This window comes from Mustelus asterias, chromosome 21 (genome assembly GCF_964213995.1).
Source record: "Mustelus asterias chromosome 21, sMusAst1.hap1.1, whole genome shotgun sequence".
In the NCBI taxonomy this organism is placed as follows: domain Eukaryota; kingdom Metazoa; phylum Chordata; class Chondrichthyes; order Carcharhiniformes; family Triakidae; genus Mustelus; species Mustelus asterias.
In genome coordinates, this window is record NC_135821.1 from 3,008,082 (window position 1) to 3,027,429 (window position 19,348).

Genomic DNA, 19,348 nt, shown 5'->3' on the forward strand with positions numbered 1-19,348 from the left:
TCAAACCAAGTCAGGATGGTGAGTGGCTTAGAGGAGAAAATCCAGGTGGTGATGTTCCCATGTATCTACTGTCCTTGACCTTCTAGATGGTAGACGTCATGGCTTTGAAAGGTGCTGCCAAATGAACCTTGGTGAGTTCCTTGGCTGTCCTATGAGGAAAGCTTGGACAGGCGAGGATTGTATCCATTGGAGTTTGGAAAAATATGATCAAAACCTTTAAGATCCTGAGGGGTATTAACAGGGTGGATGTGGAGAGTTGCTTCCTCGTGGGAGAATCCAGAACAAGGGGTCGCTGTTCACAAGTAAGAGATCGCCCATTTAAAACGGAGGTGAGGCAAATATATTTCTCTCAAAGGGTTGTAGGTCTCTGGAACTCTCTTCCTCAAAAGGCAGCGGCAGTAGAGGGGTGGATTTTCCCGTTCCGCCTGCCACGGGAATCGTAGCAGGAAAGGAGCGGACCATGACTGTTGAACTCAGGTGGGATTTTCCAGTTTTGGGTGGCTGGAAAATCCCGCCCAGAGTCTTTGAATATTTTTCAGGGGAATTTTTGAGGAAATGCTTAGGAAATCAGAAGCACGAAGGGACTTGGGAGTCCTGGTTCAAGATTCTCTTAAGGTTAACGTGCAGGTTCATTCAGCAGTTAGGAAGGCAAATGCAATGTTAGCATTCACGTCAAGAGGGCTAGAATACAAGAGCAGGGATGTTCTTCTGAGGCTGTCTAAGGCTCTAGTCAGACCCCATTTGGAGTATTGTGAGCAATTTTGGACCCCATATCTAAGGAAGGATGTGCTGGCCTTGGAAAGGGTCCAGAGGAGGTTCACAAGAATGATCCCTGAATGAAGAGCTTGTCGTTTGAGGAACGGTTGAGGACTCTGGGTCTGTACTCTTTGGAGTTTAGAAGGATGAGGGGGGAATCTTATTGTAACTTACAGGATGCTGAGAGGCCTGAATAGAGTGGACGTGGAGAGGATGTTTCCACTAGTAGGAAAAACTAGAACCAGAGGGCACAACCTCAGGCTAAAAGGATGATCCTTTAAAGCAGAGATGACGAGGAATTTCTTCAGCCAGAGAGTGTTGAATCTGTGGAATTCATTGCCGCAGAAGGCTGTGGAGGTCAGGTCATTGAGTGTCTTTAAGATAGAGATAGATAGGCTCTTGATTAATAAAGGGATCAGGAGTTATGGAGAAAAGGCAGGAGAATGGGAATGAGCAAAATATCAGCCATAATTGAATGGGCCGAGTGGTCTAATTCTGCTCCTATGTCTTATGATCTTATGGTCTTAAGGCAGAGATAGATACTTGATTAATAAGGTGGGGGGGAGTGAAAGGTTATTGGGAGTCGGCAGGAATGTGGGGGGTTAAAGCTACAATCAGATCAGCCATGATCTTATTGAATGGTGCAGCAGGCCTGAGGGGCCGAGTGGCCTTACTCCTGCTCCTAATGTACGTTTGTCTAAGTGGACACAATACTCTGTTGGAGATCCATCCGGTGATTTATTATGAGTTCGCACCATACGCTTATTTTGTGATTCCTGAGGGCTATTTTGACATGGCTGAGTGGTTAGGATTAGTTGCTGGTGTGGGTAGGAATGTGAGTTAAATGGATAGAAACTCCATAGATATCAGACTCCAACCTGCCCATTTTCAGGTTCTTACGGAGGACTGGACAGTCATTCAGTCCCAGGGGGAAAGCTGGAATTTTAAGTATGTTAACAAGGCTGGAAGACTTTGACTTAACTTGCTTTGGAAAGTTGACAACTGCAACAAGGCAAGGACAACCTCTGGGAGAGGGCATTCGTTTTTACAGCACTGCTAGCAGGCCAGGAGGAGCAGAGCTGCTTCCTGCCTTCCAGTTTCCTGTAAATCCCTCCCCAAACAAATCCTCCCCCCTCCCAGAGTGCGACCACTCCCCCCTGGGATCAGACTGCTCCAGCCCCATACATGGGATAGCGGATTGGATCTACCTAATCCTGTGGCTTTCTGGAATTCTACTTACCCGACTGGCAGCCAAGTCAACTGGGCTGCTTTCTGGACGAGGAACTTGTAACAGCCAAACATTGCACGTTCTGAAGTCAAAACCGCGGTATATGGGATCTGGACTGAGTACATTAGTGCGGCAACAATAATCTCTCCCTCAATGTCAACAAAACGAAGGAGATTGTCATCGACTTCAGGAAACTTAAAGGAGAACATGCTCCTGTCTACATCAATGGGGATGAAGTAGAAAGGGTCAAGAGCTTCAAGTTTTTAGGTGTCCAGATCACCAACAACCTGTCCTGGTCCCCCCATGCCGAAACTATAATTAAGAAAGCCCACCAATGCCTCTACTTTCTCAGAAGACTAAGGAAATTTGGCATGTCAGCTACGACTCTCATCAACTTTTACAGATGCACCAGAGAAAGCATTCTCTCTGGTTGTATCACAGCTTGGTATGGCTCCTGCTCTGCCCAAGACCGCAAGGAACTACAAAAGGTTGTGAATGTAGCCCAATCCATCATGCAAACCAGCCTCCCATCAATTGACTCTGTCTACACTTCCCGCTGCCTTGGTGAAGCAGCCAGCATAATTAAGGACCCCACGCACCCCGGACATTCTCTTTTCCACCTTCTTCCATCAGGAAAAAGATACAAAAGTCTGAGGTCATGTACCAACCGACTCAAGAGCAGCTTCTTTGAATGGACTTACCTTGCATTAAGTTGATTTTTCTCCACACCCTCGCTATGACTGTAACACTACATTCAGCACCCTCTCATTTCCTTCTCTATGAACGGTATGCTTTGTCTATATAGCGCGCAAGAAACAATACTTTTCACTGTATGCTAATACATGTGACAATAATAAATCGAATCAAATCAAATCAAATCAGGTTAGGGGGATTTGCAGAGTAAATGCGTGACGTTACGTGAGGTTATAGGGGCTGGGTGGGATTATTGTTAGTGCAGGTTCAATGGACAAAATGACCTCCTTCTGCACTGTAGGGATTCTATGATTCTATGATATAGGCCACCGGACTGCCCACACCCCATTTGGTAAGTAGAATCAGCCCCCATGACTCTAATCATAAAGCCAACAATCAGATATGTATTTTTTTATTGTATGATAATACAAAACTTGATTCTTACTGCATAAGATATATGCTGTCAAAGTTTTTGCCTTGCGCTCATCAGGACAGAGACAAGAATACCAAATTTCAAAGGGAGCCTGTGTTGTTGCTCCATATCAAAATTTGGTATTCTTTCACCTGTTTCTGATGAGTGCAAGATGAAAAGCTTCGGCAGCCTGTCTCTTTTGTTCAGTAGTGTGCTTTTATTTTTTTTTTTCACAAGCAGCTCCACTCGTTTTTCTTGCCACCTTCAGAGATTTGGGCTCATGAGCTTTCTGTCCCTGCTCCCGCTTTTCCTGAGATATTAATCCGCCTGCTTTTTACTCAACACAGAATCCTAGAGAGGCGACAGAATGTCGGGGAGACTATCGAGCTAACTGAGGATGGCCGAGCGATCGGCGTGTCAGAGAAACGGAAGCCCCTCTTGGATTGCACCTGCTTTGGGCTGCCAAAACGTTACGTCATCGCCATGATGAGCGGCCTGGGCTTCTGCATCTCCTTCGGCATCCGCTGCAATCTCGGAGTGGCGATTGTGAGCATGGTGAACAATAACACAGTCTATCGGAATGGGAAACTCACCATGGAGGTAAGGGGGGAGCTGGCAATGGTAATCAACATTTGTATTTATACAGCGCATCCGACATAACTAAAAACATCCTAAAAGACACTCCTCAAGAAAACTGCCGCACAGAATTTGACACCAAGTCACATAAAGAGATATTAAGAAGAACAATCCAAATGGTTACTTGGAGAGATTTTAAGAAGTGATAAATTGGGAGGTTTAGGGAGAGATTTTATCACAGAGGAGGGGTATGGTGGCACAGTGGTTAGCGCTGCTGCCTCACAGCGCCAGGGACCTGGGTTCGATTCCGGCCTTGGGTCATCATCGGTGCAGAGTCTGCACGTTCTCCCCGTGTCTGCGTGGGTTTCCACCGGGTGCCCCGTTTTTCTCCCACACTCCAAAGATGTGCAGGTTAGGTGGATTGGCCATGCTAAATTGCCCCCTTCAGGTGCAGGTTAGGGTGGATTAGCCATGCTAAATTGTCCCTTAGTGCCCACAGACTGAGGGGGGGTGGGGGGGGGGGGGGGGGGGGGGGGCGGCGGTGTTGTGACTGGTAAGATAATGAAGAAATTTGAGAGCAGGATAAGAGTTGAGGAAGCAATGCAGGGCAGCAAGCGCACAGTGTGATGCTGAATGAGAATCGAGCTTTCTAGAACAAAGAAGGAAATGGGTTTGGTCAGGGGCAGAGGCAGCAAAGACATCAACTCCACATAGAATCCAACCCGGAGAAAGAGAGGCAAGCAGAGAAGATGGGATTGTTCCCCATAGTGGGGTGGTTCCCTAAATTATTTGAATCATAGAATCCCTACAGTGCAGAAGGAGGCCATTCGGCCCATCAAGTCTGCACTGACCACAATCCCACCCAGGCCCTATTCCCGTAACCCCATATATTTACCCTGCTAATCCCCTGACACCGAGGGTCAATTTAGCATGGCCAACCTAACCCGCACATCTTTGGACTGTTTCATTTGATTTGATTTACTATGTATTCGTATACAGTGAAAAGTATTGTTTCTTGCGGGCTTTACAGACAAAGCATACCATTCATAGAGAAGGAAACGAGAGAGTGCAGAATGTAGCGTTACAGTCATAGTTAGGGAGGAAACCGGAGCACCTGGAGGAAATTCACGCAGACACGGGGAACTCCACACAGACAGTGACCCGAGGCCGGAATTGAACCCGGATCCCTGGCGCTGCGAGCCAGCAGTGTTAACCACTGAGGCACCATGCCGCCTTCAAATTGAATAGAAGATTCAAAGTTGTGAAAGGTTTTGCTGGAAGGATAAAGAAAAACTGTTTTTAGTGACAGGTATGTCATTACGCAGAGGACACTGATCTAAGGCAAGAGTAGTAGATCAGGAACATTATGCAGCAAGATGTTCATGGGTCATAGAATAGAACCATAGAATCCTACAGTGCAGAAGAAGGCCATTTGGCCCATCGAGTCTGCACCAACCACAATTCCACCCAGGCCCTATCCCCGTAACCCCACGCATTTACCCTAGCCAGTCTCCTTGACACTAAGGGGCAATTTAGCATGGCCAATCCACCTAACCCGCGCATCTTTGGAGTGTATGTTATGAGAACAATACATGGGAAAAAAAGATTGCCAAAGGGGCAATTTGTTCACACAGAGGGTGGTGAGTGTCTGGAACGAGCTGCCAGAGGCAGTAGTAGAGGCGGGTACAATTTTGTCTTTTAAAAAGCATTTAGACAATTACATGGGTAAGATGGGTGTAGAGGGATATGGGCCAAATGCGGGCAACTGGGACTAACTTAATGGTAAAAACTGGGCGGCATGGACAATTTGGACTGAAGGGCCTGTTTCCATGCTGTAAACTCTAAGACTCTAACCCATTTCCTTCTTTGTTCTAGAAAGCTCGATTCAACTGGGACCCAGAGACGGTGGGAATGATTCACGGATCCTTCTTCTGGGGGTATATCGTCACGCAGATTCCTGGAGGTTACATATCACAGAAATTTGCAGCCAACAGGTAAGGTGGAATTTTCCGGAACCGGATAGAGTGAATGAGTTGGCAAAGTAAAAATTAATGTAAAATATACTCGCGTGATGAAGATTGGAAAATAATAACAGTGGGAGAACAGATTTAAATATCTGGGAAGCAACTTGTTAGAAGATGATCACTGTCGTAAAGAAATCCAAGCTAGAATAGCAATAATATGATTATATTCACTGGAGGTTAGAAGAGTGAGTGGGGATCTCATAGAAACTTATAAAATTCTAACAGGGTTAGACAGGGTAGATTCAGAAAGAATGTTCCTGTTGGTGGGGAAGCCCAGAACGAGGGGAGTCATGGATTGAGGATAAGGGGTAAACCTTTTAGGACCAAGGTGAGGAGAAATTTCTTCACCTGGGGCTGGAACTCTACAATCTCGCCCGCCACGGAATTGGCCCGAGCGAGGGTCTGACAACAGAAATCTCCATTGACCTCGAGGCAGGAATTTCAGGTCGCGCCCGAGAGAGGCCGTAAAATCCCGCCCGGAGAGTGGTGAATGTGTGGAATTCGCTACGAAAGTAGTTGAGGTCGAAACATTGTGTGATTTCAAGAAGAAATTAGATATAGCTCTTGGGGCTAAAGGGACCAAGGGATATTGGGGAGGAAGGGGGGGATCAGGATATTGAATTTGAAAGTAATTGAGGCCAAAACTTTGAATGTTCTCAAGAAGCAGTTAGCCCTTGAGGTAAAAGGGATCAAAGGATGTGGGGGAAAGGCGGGATCAGGCTATTGAGTTGGACGATCAGCCATGATCACAATGAATGGCAGAGCAGGCTCAAAGGGCCGAATGGCCTACTCCTGTTTCTATGTAATAAAGAATGGACTTTCCGAAGAGAGGCAATTGCTCAGCGTAGGAATGGGCAGAGATCGTAAGAAAAGACTTAGGAGTAAAGGCAAATTACTGCGTGTTTCTTCAGAAGGAACTCTTCAAATGCAGACAATAAACATCCAACAAAACTTACTCCAACTTATAAATCAAAGGAAGGGTTTAATAAAGAAACTTCATTACTCCAAACTTGGTTCCTCGCCCCGGGCCACTCCAAACTCTCCCACAATTCCCAACAGGTTCTTATTTATAGGCAGTCAGCCGGTCAGCTGACAATCACATCATTCTGTAATTGGTTCCATGGTTTACTGGGTCAGCTGACTCTTACAGCTTGTTACCATTGGTCACATTACATCCGATACAAAGCTGTCACCGGTTACGTTCTAACACTACGGATGCTGGAATCTGAAACAAAAACAGAAAATGCTGGAAAATCTCAGCACGTCTGACAGTGTCTGTGGAGAGAGAATTGAGCCAATGTTTCGAGTCTGGATGACCCTTTGTCAGAGCTCTGTTAGAATTAGGATTGCTTTGCTGCTTGGGGCTGGCAGGGGGACAAAGCAGACATCCAAAGTCTAGAAGGCTTGGATTGTGGTCCTGGAAGACAGAGGGAGGGGGGGGGGGGGGGGTGCAGTTGTTGGAGAGAATCCAAGAGCAATTAAGAGGTTCTCTGGGTGGTGCATGAGAAAGGATATCATCGGGAAAAGGCGGCAAGGTTGAACTGGTCATTGTCTAAAGTATGAGCAAATTGTCAAGGGTGGTGTTGAAGGAAGATTAGAGCAACGTAGACCAAGAGGGAGAAAGAGAATGACAATTGAGTCACAGAGGAGGTTTATAGCATGAAACAGGTCCTTCGGCCCAACTTTTCCATACCACCCTTTTCTTTAAACCCCTAAGCTAGGCCCAATTGCTCGCATTTGGCCCATATCCCTCTATATCCATCTTACCCATGTAGCTGTCTAAATGCTTTTTAAAAGACAAAATTGTACCCGCCTCTACTACTACTTCTGGCAGCTCGTTCCAGACACTCGCCGCCCTCTGTGTGAAAAAATTGCCCCTCTGGACACTTTTGTATCGCTCCCCTCTCACCTTAAACCTATGCCCTCTAGTTTTAGATTCCCTACCTTTGGGAAAAGATATTGACTAGCTGATCTATGCCCCACATTATTTTATAGACCTCTATAAGATCACCCCTCACACCTTCTACACTCCAGAGAAAAAAGTCCCAGTCTACCCAGCCTCTCCTTATAACTCAAACCATCAAGTCCCGGTAGCATCCTAGTAAATCTTTTCTGCACTCTTTCTAGTTTAATAATATCCTTAACAATATTGGACAATTTGTGAATGGGGGGGACCCTATGTCCAACTGAAGCGGAAAACACAATGCCATGAGAAATAAACAGAGGATGTACCCTTGGGCACATCACCAGTGCTGGTTTTGTTCATTGATTCATGGGACGTGGGCATTGCTGGCTAGGCCAACATTTATTGTCCATCCCTAATCGCCCTTGAGAAGGTGGTGGTGAGCCGCCTTCTTGAACCTTCTGCAGCCCCTGTGATGTGTAGATACACCAAACTGCTGTTAGGGACTTTGACCAGGATCAGGATCAGGATTTTGACCCAGTGACAGTGAAGGAACGGCCGATGGATTTCCAAGTTGGGATGGTGAGTGGCTCGGAGGGGAACTTCAAGGTTTCCCACGTGTCTGCTGCTCTTCCCCTTCTAGATGGTGGCGGGTCGTGGGTTTGGAAGGTGCTGTCAAAGGAGTCTTGGTGAGTTGCTGCCATGCATCTTGTAGATGGTACACATGGCTGCCACTGTGTGTTGGTGATGGAGAGAGTGAATTTTTGTGGGCGGGGTGCCAATCAAGCTTTCCAGCCTCTCCGAGGAGGGTGCTTCAAGAATGACATTTGGAACAATGGTGGAGGGAAGGCTGACCACAGTCCTCCTTCTTTCTCAACACCCCTGTCTGTAGAGCTTTGAATCCAACTTGCATTTAAAGAGTACCTCTAACGATGGGCCAAATGGCCTCCTTCCATACTGTAGGAATTCCATGATTCTATAATAATTTAAAAAACGATTCCCAGGAGCCTAATCAGGAAACAAAACTGACAATAACATAGGAATTAGGGGCAGAAGTAGGGGTAGGCACGGTGGCACAGTGGTTAGCACTGCTGCCTCACAGTGCCAGGGACGCGGGTTCGATTCCTGGCTTGGGTCACTACCTGTGCGGAGTTTGCACATTCCCCCCGTGTCTACGTGGATTTCCTCCGGGTGCTCCGGTTTCCTCCCACAGTCCGAAAGACGTGTTGTTTAGGTGGATTGGCCATGCTAAATTGACCCCAACTACAAAAGCGGCTGAGCCTGCGAAGGTGGCACAGTGGTTAGCACTGATGCCTCACAGCACCAGGGACCCGGGTTCGATTCCGTTCTCAAGTTACTGTCTGTGTGGAGTTTGCACATTGTCTGTGTGGGTTTCCTCCGGGTGCTCCAGTTTCCTCCCACAGTCCAAAAGATGTGCGGGTTAGGTGGATTGGCCATGCTAAATTTCCCTTTAGTGTCAGTGGGATTAGCAGGATAAATATGTGGGGTGATGGGAATAGGGCCTGGGTGGGATTGTGGTCGGTGTAGACCCCTTGGGCTGAATGGCCTCCTTTTGCACTGGAGGGATTCCATGATTCTAAGTCGGCAAATTCAGCTCTTCGAGCTGCTCCACCAATAAGCTCAAGAAGGATGTTTGCTCAAAGAGGTAGGTTCTCAGGCATACACATTAAAAGAGGGAGGGGGTGGGGGTAGGGAGGCTTGATGGGGTTCAGCCAGGATACCCTTACGGTTAAACCGCCTGCCACTAACTCGGCAATGATGGGCAATGTGTTTCTGGAGGAGAGGTGCCAGGGCACCTGTTCCCTGGCAAGAGTCAGTGTCCTCATCTGAGGAAGGAAAGGGGAAGGGAGGGGCAGAGTGGGGGAGTCAGGGGCACAAAAGGATTAGATAAATCTTGTTTCCTTTGTGATTAAAACCAAATCAGCAAAGCCCCTGTAAACACGGATGTCAGGATTATTTTTTTAGTTCCCTTCCTTTCAGAGAGACGGGATTGCGCATTGAGTGAATGATTAAATGTTGCTCTGTCTGTTGGTGCAATGCCCTGCAGAGCCACTCACGGTAAGATTAATTAACAGCATTTGAAGGACGGTGCCAAGGGATTGGCATCTTGCCCAGGCATGGGGCGCACCGAGCTGCCAGGCTTTCAGACCATCTGATCATTTTCTGTTCTTGTTTCGCCGAGAACTGGAGGCCATATGTCAACAAAGAGCAAATCGCAAGCTCTTCCCCCGCCCCCCCATCTCCATCCCACACACACATCCCCTCACCCCCACATCTCCCTGCAACCCTCACTCCAATCCCAACCCCCTTACCCGCACACCTCTCCCCAAGCCTCACCCCATCCCCCTCACCCCCACACCTCTCCCCAACCCTCACCCCATCCCCCTCTCCAACCCTCACTCCAATCCCAACCCCCTCACCCGCATACCTTTCCCCAAGCCTCACCCCCCTCACCCCCACCCCCACACCTCTCCCCAACCCTCACTCCAATCACAACCCCCTCACCCCCACACCTCACCACAACCCCTCTCTCCAAATCTCACCCCAACGCCCTCACCCCCACACCTCTCCCCAACCCTTACGCCACCTCCCACACCTCTCCCCAAATCCTCACTCCACCCCCCACACCTCTCCCCAAGCCCAACCCCAACCCCCTCACCCCCACACCTCTCCCCATTCTGGATCAATCCGATATGTCATCAACTCATTCCTAACCCTGTATCTCAACCCCGGAAGAGATCCTTATACAAAGACTTATAGAATCCCTACAGTGCAGAAGGAGACCATTCGGCCCATCTGGTCTGCACAGACAACAATCCCACCCAGGCTCCATCCCCACATATTTGCCCTGTTTATCCCTCTAACCTACACATCCCGGGACACTAAAGGACAATTTAGCATGGCCGATCCACCTAACGAGCACATCTTTGGACTGTGGGAGGAAACTGGAGCACCCAGAGGAAACCCACGCAGACACGGGGAGAATGTGCAAACTCCACACGGACAGTGACCCGAGGCAGGAATTGAACCCAGGTCCCTGGAGCTGTGAGGCAGCAGTGCTAACCATTGTGCCACCATGCCGCCCACCTTCTTTCTTCCCTCTCTTCCTTCCCTTCCCAAAATTCTGCACCAGCAATGTTAACCGTAGCTCAGGGGTGGAGATGGAGAAGATGTGTCCATTAGGGTGGCATGGTGGCACAGCGGTTAGCACTGCTGCCCCACGGCGCCAGGGACCTCGATTCCCGGCCTCGAGTGACTGTGGGGAGTTTGCATGTTCTTGCCATGTCTGCATGGGGTTCCTCCGAGTGCTCCGGTTTCCTCCCACAGTCCAAAGCAGGTTAGGGGGATTGGCCATGATAAATCGTCCCTTAGTGTCAGGGGGATTAGCAGGGTAAATGCATGGGGTTATAGGGATAGGGGATTGTTGTTGGTGCAGACTCAATTGGCCAAATGGCCTCTTTCTGCACAGTAGGGGTTCTTTGATATGGGGGCGAGGGAGGCACCTTAGAGGCAAAGTATCTTTGCTGGTGTTTATATGTGTCTTGGCAAACAGAAGCATGACGAATTATTACCTTCAGGAGATAAGGGACAAAGCCTATCTGCAAATAAATATCCTCAGTCCAAGCTGCATCATTTTGCTGTTGTTTTATTGATCCCAGAGGCACCTTGCATGAAAGAGACAGAAGAGTGAAGGTTAGACAGCGGGCCTTGGCAGACGTCGCAGGCAAGGGTAGCAGCAACTGTAAAGTTTGTAAACTGTAATGTCCGAATAATCACTCAAATTACCAGCTGCAATTATTTCCAGCCACTCTAGAACATTCCTCAGCATCACAGAGTGGTGACAGCGCCAAATGAGGCCGTTGTGCATGTGCCAGCCCTCGGAATGAGCAGGGTAAATACTGGGGGTTATGGGGATAGGGCCTGGATGGGATTGTTGTCGGTATAGCCTCAATGGGCCAAATGGCCTCCTTCTGCACTGCAGTGATTCTATGATTCTCCTCCGATCTAGCTGACCATTAGGGGTGGATGGGTCATACTGGGGATCAGTACCTTCCAAACACACGGCCTCTCCCAGCTTGAAGGACAAGGGCTGCAGATACCTGGGGAACACCACCACCTGCAAATTCCCCTCCAAGTCACCCACCATCCTGACTTCAAATAATATTGGCCACTCTTTCTCTGTTGCTGGGTCAAAATCCTGGAACTTCCTCCCTAACAACACTACAGGAGATCAAGAAGGCAGCTCACGACTACCTTCCCAAGGGCAATTACAGATGGACAATAAATGCTGACCTTACCAACTCACCTTGTATCACACCAGCAACCCAACCCCTTCCTTATTAGGGTGACACTGTGGCACAGTGGTTAGCCCTGGTGCCTCACAGCGCCAGGACCCGGGTTCGATTCCCAGCCTCGGGTCACTGTGCGGAGTCTGCACGTTCTCCCCTGTGTCTGATTGGGTGTCCTCCAGAGCACCTGAAGGATTTACATTAACACTGCAATAAAGTTACTGTGAAAATCCCCTAGTCGCCACACTCCGGCGCCTGTTCGGGTACACTGAGGGAGAATTTAGCACGGCCAATGCACTTAACCGGCACGTCTTTCGGACTGTGGGAGGAAACCGGAGCACCCAGAGGAAACCCACGCAGACACGGGGAGAACGTGCAGCTCCACCCATACAGTGACCCAAGCCGGGAATTGAACCCGGGTCCCTGGCGATGTGAGGCAGCGGCGCTAACCACCGTGCCACCGGGAAGATAGCTCAATGGAATCTCGGGAAATCTCCTTTTTTCTCATGCTTTCATGGGATGTGGGCATCGATGGTAAAGTTAGCATTTGTTATCCATCCTGAATTGCTCTTGGGAAGGTGGTAGTGGTGAGCTGCCTTCTTGATCCACCACGGTGTTGTTAGGGAGGCAGTTCCAGGATTTTGACCCAGCGACAGAGAAGGAATGGCCGATATAATTCGAATTCAGGATGGTGAGTGGCCTGGAGGGGAACTTACAGGTGGTGGTTTTCCCATGTATCTGCCGCCCTTGTCCTTCTAGGTGGCAGACGCCGTGGATTTGGAAGGTGCTAATCTCCAAGATGATCCGTCTGCCCCTAATAGTCAGCTAGATCGGAGGAGAATTATAGAATCCCTACAGTGCGGAAGGAGGCCATTCAGCCCATTGAGTCTGTACCGACAACAATCCCACCCAAACCCTATCCCCAAAATTCACGTATTTACCCTGCTAATCCCCCTGACACTAAGGGGCAATTCACCGGAGGAAACCCGGAAGGTTTACATTAACACTGCAATGAAGTTACTGTGAAAATCCTCTAACCGCTACACTCCGGCGCCTGTTCGGGTACACTGAGAGAGAATTTAGCATGGCCAATGCACCTAACTTGCACATATTTGGGTTGCGGCAGGAAACCTGAGCGTCCGTTCAAACCCCGCGCAGACACGGGGAGGACGTGCAGACTCCGCACAGACAGTCACCTGAGGTTGGAATCGAACCTGGACCCCCGGCACTGTGAGACAGCGATGCTAACCACTGTGCCGTCCCGAATCTCTCTCACTCTTTTCCCTCTTAATTATCTCAACAACCCCAGAGATCAAAACAGAATGGGGAAAAAACAGCCCCGATTTTCTGTTTATTCTGAAAAACCAACTGAAAAGCTGAAATTCGCCCCAAGCCCATGACATCTGACCTGTGATGCAGCTGGTTTATTTTGAGGAGTAATTAGTGGTGTTCCTTACAGTGCCTGCAGGGATTACAGAGAGGGTTTCACAAACGATCCTCCGACTCTGAGGGACCAATTAAAATTCAGAGTCAGGATTTCTCTCCATTACATTAACACATTGATGCGAGTTTCACTCTGAAGTTATTTCAGCTTTGAACAGGAATCTGCAATCAACCAGGGCTATTGAGGTCCCCAAGAACAGCCTTCCCCCTCTGTCTCAGAGAGGAGTGCCATCTGATAGCCTATCCTGGACTCCACCTTCTTCCCTTCCACAACAAATTATCTACACCATCCCCTCAGACACTCACAGGTCAGCTATAACACATTGAAAACAGAATTACACTCTTTTCCACTATTTTTTCAAACACTTCCAGGATGGGTACAGCACGAGTTAGATACAGAGTGAAGCTCCCTCTACACTGTCCTCCATCAAACACTCCCAGGACAGGTACAACACGGGGTGAGATACAGAGTAAAGCCGCCTCTACACTGTCCTCCATCAAACACTCCCAGAACAGATGCAGCATGGGGCTAGATACAGAGTAAAGCTCCCTCTACACTGTCCTCCATCAAACACTCCCAGAACAGATGCAGCACGGGGTTAGATACAGAATAAAGCTCCCTCTACACTGTCCCCCATCAAACACTCCCAGGACAGGAACAGCACGGGATTAGATACAAAGTAAACCTCCCTCGACACTGTCCCCCATCAAACACTCCCAGGATAGGTGCAGCCCGAGGTTAGATACAGAGTAAAGCTCCCTCTACACGGTCCCCCATCAAACACTCACAGGACAGGATCAGCGCGGGGTTGGATTCAGAGTAACGCTCCCTCTACACTGACCCCATCAAACACTCCCAGGACAGGTACAACACAGGGCTCGATACAGAGTAAAGTTCCCTCTACACTGTCCCCCATCAAACACTCCCAGGACAGATACAGCATGGGGTTAGATACAGAATAAAGCTCCCTCTACTTTGTGCCTATCAAACACTCCCAGGACAGGTACAGCACAGGATTCGATACAGAGTAAAGCTCCCTCTACACTGTGCCCCCATCAAACACTCCCAGGACAATTACAGCACGGGGTTAAATACAGAGTAAAGCTCCCTCTCCTCTACATTGTCCTCCATCAAATACTCCCAGGACAGGTACAGCATGGGGATAGATACTGAGTAAAGCTCCCTCTACACTGTCCCTATCAAACACTGGTCGTCATGATGTGGAGATGCCAGCGTTGGACTGGGGTAAACACAGTAAGAGTTTTAACAACACCAGGTTAAAGTCCAACAGGTTTATTTGGTAGCAAATGCCATTAGCTTTCAGAGCGCTGCTCATTCGTCAGATGGAGTGGATATCTGCTCTCCTGTTTGAAATCTCCTGTTTGAGAGCAGATATCCACTCCATCTGACGAAGGAGCAGCGCTCCAAAAGCTAATGGCATTTGCTACCAAATAAACCTGTTGGACTTTAACCTGGTGTTGTTAAAACTCTTACTGTCCCATCAAACACTTCCAGGACAGGTACAGCACGGGGTTAGATACCGAGTAAAGCTCCCTCTACACTGTCCCCATCAAACACTCCCAGGACAGGTACAGCACGGGGTTAGATACAGAGTAAAGCTCCCTCTACACTGTCCCCATCAAACATTCCCAGGACAGGTACAGCACAAGTTGTGAAGTGATGTTATATCACCTTATTTTGTTCACTCAGAACTCCAAATTCTACCCGGAAAGGATTGAGAACTGTTTAGCGTTTGTGTCATTCACTTACGCAGAGAGGATATCACGTCAGCTGCAGTCCATCTGCTCAACACCCTCCCACTCTCCGAGCTGCTTCATGTTGTGCCTCTGTCGCTATCTAGCTTGGCGATTCATGCTGCATACGTCTGCAATTGAGACGCAGATAACAGGGATCAGACCTTAATATCAGGAGTGTCGGGTATGCAGTGACGGCAATGTCAACTGACTTTTCTAATGTGCCACCTTCATACCCGCGATGGTAATGCTCAAATTATTGCGGCTACCACAGCAAACCCAACGGGCACCCTAACGCCAGGAACCATAGAATCATAGAATCCCTACAGTGCAGCAAGAGGCCATTCAGCCCATCGACCCATAACAATCCCACCCAAGCCCTATTCCCGTAACACCAAACATTTATCCCACTTATCCCCCTAACCTACACATCTTTGGACACGAAGGGGCAATTTAGCATGGCCAGTCCACTAACTTGCACATCTTTGGACACTAAGGGGCAATTTACCATGGCCAATCCACCTAACCTGAACATCTTTGGACACTAAGGTGCAATTTAGCATGGCCAATCTGCCTAACCTGCATACTTTTGGACACTAAGGGGCAATTTAGCATGGCCAATCCACCTAACCTGCATGTCTTTGGACACTAAGAGGTAATTTAGCATGACCAATCCACCTAACTTGCACATCCTTAGACCCTAAGAGGCAATTTAGCATGGCCAATCCACCTAACCTACACACCTTTGGATACTGAGGGGCAATTTAGCATGGCCAATCCACCTAACCTGGACATCTTTAGACCCTCAGGGGCAATTTAGCATTGCCAATCCACCTAACCTACACACCTTTGGATACTGAGGGGCAATTTAGCATGGCCAATCCACCTAACCTACACATCTTTGGAGTGTGGGAGGAAACCTGATCACCCGGAGGAAACTCACGCAGAAAAGGGGAGAACGCGCAAACTCCACACAGACAGTGGCCCAAGGCCAGAATCGAACCCGGGTCCCTGTGAAGCAGCAGTGCTAAGCACTGTGCCAACCTGCCAGCAACAGGAGTTCCCAGCAACAGGATGTCAGTCAGTGCTGCTGAGTCTGTAGTTTGTGGGTTCGAGGCCCCCACCCCAAGTGCAATAATCTAGCTTGAGCCTCCACCAACACCACCGAGGGAGACGGTGTCCCATTACACTCCCAATCAATTGCTTTTTCTAGATTGTCAACGTAACCGATGGCTAGCTTGGTCATTGCATCGTGTGTTTGTTTCATCAAAATTATTTTTTTAAATTATTTGAACTGACTTTTGTCTTTTCTTTTGACAGAGTGTTTGGCTGGGCAATTGTGGCCACATCCTCACTGAATATGTTGATACCCTCGGCAGCCAGAGTTCATTTCAGCTGTGTCATAGTAATCAGGATTTTTCAAGGCCTGGTCGAGGTGAGTAGGCAAAATGATGTCGGAAAAAACCCATTCATTTCTCTGGATCTCAGTCCGTCTGGGAGCCTCATTTTCCCAATTAGTCTTCAGCTACTTTCTGAAATCCACTCAAGTCTCGGTGTAAGATTATTCTAGGTTTGAGAATATGGGATCTTCAGCACTTTGATATGTTAGACCTAGAGAAGGTGTTCCTATTTCCGAGAGTGTCTAAAACCAGACACATAAACATGAGAAAGTCTCGAATCCCTTGAAGAATTGAAGAGTAACTTCTTCACCAAAGAGGGATGAGATTGTGGACATAGGGAGAGGTTGAGGTGAATCACAAAGCTGTATTTGAGGGAATGCTAGATAAAACACATGACACAGAAAGGACTGGAAGGTTATATTGACCTGATTTGAGTTATTATTGTCGCATATATTGGGATACACTGAAAAGTATTGTTTCTTGTGAGCTGTTACAGACAAAACATACCGTTCATAAAGTACGTAGGGGAGAAGGAAAGGAGAGGGTGAAGAATATAGGCCGGAATTCTCCAGCCGTTCACGCCAGCATGGGATGATGTCAACAGGAATTCCCATTGACAGTGACGGGACCAAAGAATCCCGCCACAAACAAACAACACGCTATCTCTTGCCAGCGGGAAACACGTGATTGGGAGGCTGGAGAATCACACTCATAGTGTTAAAGTTAGAAGTTTATTTTATTAGTGTCACAAGTAGGCTTACATTAACACTGCAATGAAGTTACTGTGAAAATCCCCTAGTCGCCACACTCCGGCGCCTGTTTGGGTACACTGAGGGAGAATTTAGCACCTAACCAGCACGTCATTCAGGCTGTGGGAGGAAACCGGAGCACCCGGAGGAAACCCATGCAGACACGGGGGAGGACGTGCAGACTCCACACAAATGGTGACCCAAACCGGGAATCAAACCTTGGTCCCTGGCGCTGTGAGGCAGCAGTGCTAACCACTGTGTTGCAGTTACCGCTACACCCCAATGTGTACCAATGTGTACCCAAGGTGGGCGGCACGGTGGCACAGTGGTTAGCACTGCTGCTTCACAGCTCCAGGGACCTGGGTTCGATTCCCGGCTTGGGTCACTGTCTGTGTGGAGTTTGCACATTCTCCTCGTGTCTGCGTGGGTTTCCTCCGGGTGCTCCGGTTTCCTCCCACTGTCCAAAGATGCACGGGTTCGGTTGATTGGCCATGCTAAAAAATTGCCCCTTAGTGTCCTGAGATGCGTAGGTTAGAGGGATTAGCGGGTAAATATGTAGGTATATCGGGGTAGGGCCTGGGTGGGATTGTGGTCGGTGCAGACTCGATGGGCCAAATGGCCTCTTTCTGCACTATAGGGTTTCTATGATTATTCTATGAATGTGTGATAGGACCATTCAAAAGTCTGATGGCAGCAGGGAAGAAGCTGTTCTTGAGTCGATTGGTATGCGTTTTCAGATTATTGTATCTTTTTCCCGATGGAAGAAGGTGGATGAGAGAATGTCCGGGATGCGTGGGATCCTTAATTATGCTGGCTGCTTTTCCGAGGCAGTGGGAAGTGTAGACAGAGTCAACGGATGGGAGGCTGGTTTGCGTGATGGACTGGGCTACGTTCACAATCCTTGTGCGGAGCAGGAGCCATACCAAACTGTGATACATCCGGAGAGGATGCTTTCTATGGTGTATCTGTAAAAATTGGTGAGAATGGATGAAGTAAGTAGAGTGAGAAGAGGCTCAAGTGGATAATAAATACCTGAATGGGCCTGTTGTACATGCATTTCAATATTCAAGATTTACACATTGGTCTTGCATTTTATCTCTATTCTGAGCTGACTTAGCCAACTCCATGGAAACTGAGTTGAATATCCACATTCTAAGAAGCAGGGATTTCAGTCAGTTTTGCTGCCCCTCATTATCTTTGTTGACCCCTGCCTGAGAGGACAGGATGTGGAGATGCCGGCGTTGGACTGGGGTAAACACAGTAAGAAGTTTAACAATACCAGGTTAAAGTCCAACAGGTTTATTTGGTAGCAAAAGCCACACAAGCTTTCGGAGCTCTTAGCCCCTTCTTCAGGTGAGTGGGAATTCTGTTCACAAACAGAGCTTATAAAGACACAGACTCAATTTACATGAATAATGGTTGGAATGCAAATACTTACAACTAATCAAGTCTTTAAGAGACGAAACAATGTGAGTGGAGAGAGCATCAAGACAGGCTAAAAAGATGTGTATTGTCTCCAGACAAGACAGCCAGTGAAACTCTGCAGGTCCTTAGGACAGGGCCAGGCCTGTTTTACCTTGAACTGTCAAGTAGGCCGTTAGCCTAAGCTCTGACATGAAGGATGGCCACTCGGCTGAGGGCGCTAGCATCTGTGCAACACCACCCACGAAGAAGACTCGGGCACCATGCTTTAGGAAGGATGTCAAGGCCTCGGAGAAGGCACAGAGAAGATATTGCAGAACGGTCATGGGGAGGAGTGATTCAGTCATGCAGAGAGGCTGAAAGAGCTGAGATTCGTCCCCCTTGGAGCAGCGATGGTTAAGGGGAAACCTAGAGGAGATTTTCAAAATCGTGACAGATCTTGATCGAGTAGATAGGGGGAGGTTCACTGGCAAGAAAGTTGGTAACTCAAGCGTGCAGATTCCAGGCAATTGGGGCGGCACGGTGGCACAGTGGTTCGCACTGCTGCCTCACAGTGCCAGGGACCCGGGTTCGATTCTCAACTTAGGTCACTATCTGTGCGGAGTTTGCACGTTCTCCCCGTGTCTGCGTGGGTTTCCTCTGGTTTCCTCCCACAGTCCGAAAGATGTGCTGATTAG

The 19,348-nt window shown here is 48.4% G+C and overlaps 1 protein-coding gene across 1 annotated transcript in view; it reads left to right on the plus strand.

The window, feature by feature from the left end:
- Nucleotides 1-460: 460 nt before the first annotated feature.
- LOC144509486 (vesicular glutamate transporter 1) overlaps nt 461-19,348 on the plus strand; it is a 35,640-nt gene continuing 16,752 nt past the window's right edge. The window contains exons 1-4 of the mRNA XM_078238393.1: nt 461-477; nt 3,437-3,689; nt 5,541-5,659; nt 16,421-16,535. Of these exons, the coding sequence (XP_078094519.1) occupies nt 461-477; nt 3,437-3,689; nt 5,541-5,659; nt 16,421-16,535 (504 nt within the window). The remainder of the gene's footprint in view (nt 478-3,436; nt 3,690-5,540; nt 5,660-16,420; nt 16,536-19,348) is intronic.